At 39.7% G+C, this 8,356-nt stretch overlaps 2 protein-coding genes across 5 annotated transcripts in view; both read right to left on the bottom strand.

Moving 5' to 3' along the window:
* The window catches only part of RUSC2 (RUN and SH3 domain containing 2), a 445,432-nt gene extending 437,930 nt beyond the window's left edge, over window positions 1-7,502 (bottom strand). Inside the window, exon 1 of the mRNA XM_069088862.1 lies at window positions 7,491-7,502. The gene's annotated coding sequence lies outside the window, so the exon portion shown is untranslated. The remainder of the gene's footprint in view (window positions 1-7,490) is intronic.
* UNC13B (unc-13 homolog B) overlaps window positions 1-8,356 on the bottom strand; it is a 341,071-nt gene that overhangs the window by 149,629 nt on the left and 183,086 nt on the right. For all 4 annotated transcript variants that reach the window (XM_069088739.1, XM_069088747.1, XM_069088763.1 and 1 more), the window contains exon 8: window positions 1,769-2,003. In XM_069088739.1, the coding sequence (XP_068944840.1) occupies window positions 1,769-2,003 (235 nt within the window). The remainder of the gene's footprint in view (window positions 1-1,768; window positions 2,004-8,356) is intronic.

The raw sequence follows: 8,356 nt of genomic DNA, 5'->3' as shown, positions 1-8,356 counted from the left end.
ACTTCATAAAGATCCTTCTCTTCTCCAAACTCCTATAGTCCTTATAGGAAATACCACAGAATTTAAAACTTCCTTGCTCTCTAATTGTTTAATGTATCAATCTTTTATTCCCAACTAGTTCCTGATTAGGAGCTTCAGGAGAGGGTTGTCTTAACACTTTTATTGACTCCCACACTGCACCTAGTAGAGTGCTGGGCATCCGGGGGGAGCTCAGTAGACTCTTGTTGACTGAGTGGTTTCCCTTACCTGGGATTAGAAAGAGCTGTGGCGCCAAGTTTTTGCTATTCTAGGGGAGCAGAAACTAAATGTTATAAAAATGAATTTCAAAATGTCTCTGCCTCCCATGTAAGAGATGTTCAACAAATGAAAGGACATTATGACTCAAGCTTAAACTAGAATAGCTGTCATCCTTCCAACATCCCTCATACCAAATTGGAAAGAGTTCATAAACTTAGTGATAATCTCAGTGGAAGAAATGCCAGTTGAATGTGTATCTCATCAGCAATGGAAGGAGGAGAGACAGGAACTAAAATGAACTACCAAGAACATTGAAAACTATCGAAACCAAGTGACCACCTAATTAAACCAAATGACCAACCTAACCAAACGATTTAACCAATCAATCATTCAATAATCATTTCTTCAAGGAGCTCACACTATAATGGGGGAAACAACATGTTACATATTTACATATAAGGACAAGATACAGCTTAAAATGGGCAAACTCTAAGGAGACTCCTTGTTGTGACTCTTTATGGGTAGATTGCAAAGGAACAGAATTTAGTTCTATGACAGTCATGTGAAGAAACCTCCTTGGAAAGATCCTTAAAGAGAACATGAAACCAGGGGAGCCTGAAATTCACTGAATGATTCTCTGAGAGAGAGAGATGGTCCTCAGATTGAAGCTTATGATTTTTGTTCCATTGATGGCAATGTGGCAAGATAGACAACAGGGTGAGATTATTAGATAGTAACTTTTATTTTAGACTATTTTTAAACAAACTGCCAAGTAATGCTGCTGGATCTAGTATGGTAAGTTTACCCACATGCAGTCCCTTCTATACCACTATAGATAGGCCCACCCCCACCCTTATGGCATGGTGAGATGGTATATAAGTTTGGGGCATTTTTTCCGGCAAGTTCCCAGGGAAAGATTTTGATGAAAAGGAACAAGCCCAAACACTACACAAAGCAACCATAGCTTGGGAGGCCACATTTCTGTATTTTCAACTGAATTTTCAGTTATAGCTCCCAAATCCCTCCCATCAATGACCTATTTGCATGAATTGTTGAAGTTTTTGTAGGGCCCCAGGATCACAGATAAAGAGGTTAAGGGGACCTGAGAGGTTCTCTAGTCAAACCCCCTCATTTTACAGATGAATTAACTGAGGCCCAGGAAAGTTAACTGACTTGTCCAAAATCATATGGGTAGCAAGCATCAGAGGTGGGATTCATTGTTGTTTTTGTTCAGTTGTGTGTGACTCTTCATAACCTCATGGACTACACTGTCTATGGGGTTTTCCTGGCAGTGGATTAAGGCAAACAGAGGTTAAGTGACTTACCCAGGGTCACACAATTAGTAAATATCCAAGGCCTGATTTGAACTCAGGTCTTCTTGACTCCAGGTCCAGCATGCTATTCACTGTGCTACCTAGCTGACTCTAGTAGAAAGAACTTTAGCCTCCAGAGGCAGTGATATTTTTCTACAGAGAGAAAGAGACAGACAGACGCACACATGCACACACACAATTTCATCCATGGTACCCACCTGAGGGCCCTCTGCTCTGGATAATCAAAGTCATAGCTCTGCACGGAGTCATTACAGGAGTCCCGAGAGCTGCCCTGAAGAAACAGCTGCTGTTGCAGCTGGGCCGGCATGGAGAACTGGTGAACAGAGGCATTGGGCTGGGAAGTAGTATGATACGGAGGAGGAATGCTGTTGCTGGTCTCACTGCGATAGTCACTGTCTCTATCATCCACAGCACTGTCAGGGTCCTCAAAAGCTGAGGAAGAATTGCAATTAGTACACAACACTCTGGCCTCAGTCCTTCAAGGCCTCCTTACTCCCAACTCAGCTGTAAGCCTGAGCCATGAGACTATGTAAAGCAGCTACATAGTGAGCTCAAAGGCCACTTCATCCACAGCAAAAACTCTTCTGTGGCTCCATCCTTTGTTCCTATTCATATTACTCCCTAATTATCAAACATGACTAGTAACAAGTCTTTTCTGGATCTCTTTTCTAGGACTCAGTTTCCTCACCCATATAGAGAAGGAACCAGAGCAGACGGTCTATGATTCCTTTCAACTCAAAAATCACATGACCTCATATGATTAGCCTCAAAGGCATGCTTTTATTTAATGAAAGGACCAGGGCTCCAATTCATGTTGTCTGACTTCCAGTTTAGTGTTCTTTCCAACAGATTGCATACACTCTCCATTTAAAGCAAGAAAGGTTAGTGGGTGCAAGGAGTGGTGAGGAGTGGTCACTCCTTCCTAGCCTGGTCCATCCTTTTCTTGGTATAGAGGAAAAGAGAGAGAGTTTTCTGGCTTGATGTTGTCACAAATTAAATGTCATAGTCTGGACAATAGGCATTGTCATCTATTTAGTTGTCTGTCTCTCTTCCCCCAAGGATTTTTAGGATAATCTCTTTTTATCAATCATGAATCCCATTGTAGACACCTGATCATAAATCAGCACAACATTATTTGCGAAGTGGAGCACTGGGAGGATTTAATTATCTACAAGAGCTCTTAACCATTTCTGTGTTCAGCCCCCTTCCCAGAATGTTTGTTACCTATATTTATAACTAACGGAAATGTTTAATTTCAGTTAGAAATTAGTAAAAAGATATAATTTTTTCCCATTCCACTTCACAGACCTCCCGAAATCCATCCACAGACCTGTGGATCCCAGACATGATTACTGGACAATTCTGACATATAGGGAATCCCTTTTCACTTTGGACTTTGGATAAGACATCCTCCACTACAGCAGTGACCACCTTTACCAAGCACACATTCACTCTGTTTTATGCTTCACTTGACATTAACATTCAGAGAGTTGTTAAAAAGTTGGCTTTGGTGGCTGGAGTTATCACAATGAATCCTGAATGCTCCTGACATATACATGAGAGACTCTTATGAGGAAAACCTATAACACTTTGTTTTTCTCTACCAAGACTAATGCCCTCTTTTAGTTTTTAATAACTGATAAATAATAAACAGAAAAGAAACCTTTATTCTTAGTACCTTTAGTTCAACTGTGAAATTGTAAAGATGTAAATCTGTGATAGAAAATCATTTGCAAAAATGTGCCTGTTTCCTCTTCATAGCTTCATCAAAGCTGCCATTAATACATGCAAAGATCTCATTCATCTTTGTAAAAAATTTTGAGAATTTAGCCGTATATATTGGCAATCATTGATGTCATCTTGATCACTTTTGGGGAAAAATAATAAAATCTGTTTCCCCCCCCCCCAATTTCTATAGTTAGTACCATAGTACATAGATTCAATTTAATAAGTACTTATACCATACCTACTATGTGTAAAGCACTGTGCTAGGCAATGGTCAAGCATTGCAAATGGACAATGAATTAGGTTACAAATTAAATCAGAGGGAGAAAAGAATAGACTAGATTGGACTTGGGACATAACGAAAATTCTTCTGGAGATAATATATGGCTGTGAGTCTTAGAACACCATAATCTCTGAAAAATCAAAGATGCTGAATGACCCAGAAGGCAGAGGAATGATGCATGAGGGGGTGCAATTAGTTTGTAATATAATTCCAAAAATGATTCACATGCAAGAAGTGGAGTAAGGAATATTACCAAGGAAATGTATGACTATAAAAAAAAGAAATGGGCTGGTCATAAGCCCAAGTATTGCTCTAGTACCTATAAAATGTAAAAAGACCTAAAGAAAGACCTCCAGTACATTGGGATGAAGAGGAGGAGGGGGATGACAGCATTTACACAGTGATCAAATATTTACAAAGCACCATATAAATATTATCTCATCTTATCCTCACTCAGTCCTGAGAGGTAGGTGCTATTATTATGCCCATTTTACAGATGAGGAAACTAAGGCAGACAAAGGTTAAGTGACTTGCTCAAGGTCACACAGCTAATAAGTGTCTGAGGCTGAATTTGAACTCAGATCTTCCTGACCCCAGGCCCAGTGCTGCCTTGTGCTACTTAGCTGTGAGAACATGGATAGAAATAAAAAGACATGTAGGTGAAGACAGTACTTTCTGCACTGGCTCACATCAGTAAAATTATAGAGCTACTGAAATTTGTTTTAAATGTACATATTGAACAGTTCTATCAAAGTAAAAATCTGGCAGACACAGAAGAACTGTGAAAGCTCCTGAAGGTACATCCAAACTAAGACCTAAGGATTCTGACTAATCAGTCCAAAAATCCAAGGAACAGAAATCTTACTGCCTCTCCTGGTCTTTCTTAATTTTAGTGCCTTCCCTTGAAGATTATCTATGATTTATTCTACATATATCTTGTCTGTACACAGTTGTTTGCATGTTATCTCCCTCATTAGACTATGAGCTCGAGAGCAAATTCTGTCTTTTGTGGGTTTCTTTGGGGTTGGGTCTTTTTTTTTTTTTGGTATTAGCACCATGTCTGGAATTTAATTAACACATAATATTTATTGCCTGAACCTGATGTGTTTACCTTCAGTAATGTTTCTTCAATGCCCAAACTCAGCTCAGAAAGAAGAATACTTCTTTTGCTGTACTCTGAGGGAGAGAGCAGCACTGGGCGGAATTCAGGGAGAAGTACAAAAAGAAATGTAAATTAAATCATTCAAGATGATGTTGAAAACATGGCCAAGTTTACTTGACAACAAAGATTACTATTCAACAGAATTTTCTCTGCCTCTCACTGACTTCATGGGGTGAAATGAAAATTAACAGCCTTTGTAAATGTGTCAGCTAAAATATACAAGTCAGACTTAGTCCTGTGCAAAAATAAAGGCTGATTATACTGTGTTTTAAAGGCAGCTCCACATAGGAGCTCTTTGTTGCCACTCTTAAAAAGGAAGCCATTTCCGACACCACCTTTGACATCTGCTACTCATCTGAGAGAAGTGGTCCCAGACAGTTTGTTCTTTGGCAGGTTACCAGTTAGGAACTAGAGAAAAGGACAGGTCAGACACAACACAAAACAAGAAGGAATGCCCACAAGACCCATTTTAGTCATCACCAGGATCACGACAGCCATAGTATTAGCTGAAAAGAACCATCAGATCTAAACAGGGTTTGAAAAGCTGCAAGGCAAGTCTGCATGACTCATCCCCATAGGACAATTTGACATGGAAGAATAACTGTGAAATTCTTTTGTCAATCACCTAATGGGACTAATTCTGACAAGTTGAGCCTGCACTGAAATTAGAGAAGTCACAGGCTTTTAAATAGGAATTTGGTCTTAATGATATCTCCAGCCATGTATTCTTACCACATGCAATGTTAACTAGTAGATGGAGAATGCTTTATTGATGTGGGGCACTCATAAAAGTCCATTGTTTTGTTTTCACTCATTGAAAACATAAATCTAGCTTTGAAATCTCAAGGTTAAGTCTTGGCTCCTTCTAAATGTAACCTGATTGACCTCAGAGAGGGCAGCACACAGCCTCCTGCTCCTTACTGTACCATTAGGAAATTCTTACTTAAAAGTCTTCTGCTGAGCAACCAACAGCATTGTGGCAACAAAATCAATGGGATTTCAAAAGACTGAAAACCATTTCAAATTGCCACTCAATTCTAATCATGAGAATAAGTTGACAATTATAGAGCTCTTATGGCTTACAAATTACTTTACCATAGATTATTTCATGGGATTGATACCTGACATAGAATTTAAAGACTATAAATGGGAGAGGCAGGGTTCAATGATCATTTACTGAGATGTCATATCATCTGTGGAAATTAACTCTTCTTACTTCAAAAACTGAGTATTAAAATTCTGGTGGAATATATCAAATTAACCTTGGGCTGCCTGGAGGGATTTAATGTTTAAAACTGGTGCTTTTTCACCTTGCTCACAAATGCCCTTAAATCAGAAAATTAAGTGGGCAGCCTTTCAGGTCTTGGGAATTCCTCTTGCAGCTTTAATTCTCCCTGGATATACAATACCATACAATATATACCATTACCCACCATTGTCTTTAGTTAGAGAAATAGACAGTGAAGAGATTGGTATTTGGAAGCTACATAAAAGATCACAGATTTAGAGCTGGGACAGATTTAAAATCATCTAGTTGAACTAATTCCTTTTAATGAGGAAACTGAGGCCCAGCCCCCCAAATAGCACTAACAAGATTTGACTCCAAATTCAGCACACTTACCACTGTACCCTAAAAGCTGTTAGATTTCCAGACTGTAAAATAAAACTTGGCATTACCTGGGATCTGAATTTCCAACCCTGAAGCAGTACTTATTTCCCAGGGTGATTTGTGGAGCATTAATGGTCATCTCGGCAAAGGCTTGACTAAAACCATACCCACAATCTATTCGAAGGCACAGGAGATGTTGAAAATTACTCTTGTTCTCCAGAAGAAGAAGCTACTGTGTGAGAAAGCCATTGTGACGAGTCTGGGACAATATTCTAGTGGTGACAGCCACAGGATATCTTCCACAAGGCAGGCAACGTATTTATATGTATGTAACTAGAACGTGCCTTGGGCCACAGGGTAAGATGTGGGCTTACTGGATGGCTCTACTCTCCAATTTGCAAAAGTGTTCCTATGAACATCATTAAAGAATGAGAGGAGGCTTACCAAAATCTCAGGGAAGAAGTAGTACAAGACAGGTTCTCTCTCGAGAAGTTTACATTGTCAATGCTTACTAACTGAAACAAGACAGCTTCTTCAGGCACACGAAGTACAACAAAGACTTAAAATAGCAGGTAGCCAGAGTTGAAAGGCATCTAAATTTGGAAACTTACACTTTTACCTGGTCAACAAAAAGCTGTTTAAGAAACTTGATATGCATTAGCAAGGAAAGAGAGACCTTGGCCATGGTTATTTTATCTCCTGGTGTATTTGTTGGTTTGAAATGTACCCCCTAAGTCCTCCCTTCTCCCCAAAAACAGGGAATAAAATCAGTTTCTCTTTCCAAGAGCTTAGTGCTCATATAAAGGGAAAGGATGCACAAAAGAGGGTCTTCTCTCAGTTCTGGACTGTTCAAGCATACAGGCAGCTCAATAGCTTCTCAGTGGGGAAGAGAAGTGGGGCTGATACAACAGAGACACAAACACAGACTTTGACATGAGGGAGTATTAGAACATGTTATGAGGTGACAGATGAAAGAAACTTTAAGGGAAAAGGCCTGGGGAAGGGGGGGAGGAGAACAATGACAAACAAGCCAAATCTGCTCCAGGGAACAGGACTGAGAAGGAATGCAAAATGAAACTCAGAGACCTCTTCAGTAGTGAGAATTAAGCCACTCAGTAGGAGGGCCAGGTTCAAGCCAACTGCCCCATGTACTACTGATTCAGTTCCTTCTTCCACCATTGTTCAGTCTTTTTCCCTTGCCAATCTGGGGGGATTGCCCAATATTCCCAAGAAAGCTTAGAATACAGTTTAAACAAAAGAAGTAAAGGCCAATTTCTAAGAAGCAAAGTTGGAAGTAAATAGAAAGGAAAAAAGGGAAGGAAAGAACAAGGAATAGGAAAGGAGGGGAAGAGGGGAAAGAAAAGGGCTAATGGATCCACCTACATTTACTTCTCTCATCCTAAATGCCTCCAAAGATCACGCTTTTGGCATCATCCTTCTGTGACCAACTGAATAACGGTTTTGTAACAAAGAAAGAACTGAAGGAGCAATTCCACAACCACGCAGTTTGCTTAAGAAATCTGTTCTTCTTGTTCAGAAAGGATGCTGCCTCCTTTCCTGTAAGTCACCTGACAGAACATATACTAAAACAATACCGTGAGACTGTAGAACAGTCCCAACCAAAACTGGGCCCTGTCATCTATCTGGAAAGCAAAGGCTTCAGTTTGGAAATGGCCAGTCTAGAGACAGGAAAAAAACCCACCAGACTGAGAAAACTCATTTATTCATCCATCTAATAAATATTAACTCAATATCTAATTTGTGCAAAGTAATGTGCCTAGCATTGTGGGGCTGTACAAAGACATATTAGATATGGTATCGGCTCTTAAGGTGTTTATAAAGGAGATAACACACAGCTCCAAATGATTATAATATGATAAGCCCAGCAGATAATAGGTACTTGTTGAACTCAATTGAATAAATACATGCACAAAACAATACTGGAGGTCACCATATGTCTGGGAAAGGTCAGAGAAGTCTTTATGGTCACATCTGAGTTAGGCTCT

This window comes from Petaurus breviceps, unplaced genomic scaffold, assembly GCF_028583685.1.
Source record: "Petaurus breviceps papuanus isolate PSGF00001 unplaced genomic scaffold, PetGlider_PUasm1.0 120, whole genome shotgun sequence".
NCBI lineage: Eukaryota > Metazoa > Chordata > Mammalia > Diprotodontia > Petauridae > Petaurus > Petaurus breviceps.
The sequence above is the reverse complement of the archived record's forward strand: the minus strand, read 5'-3'. Positions and strand labels throughout refer to the sequence as shown.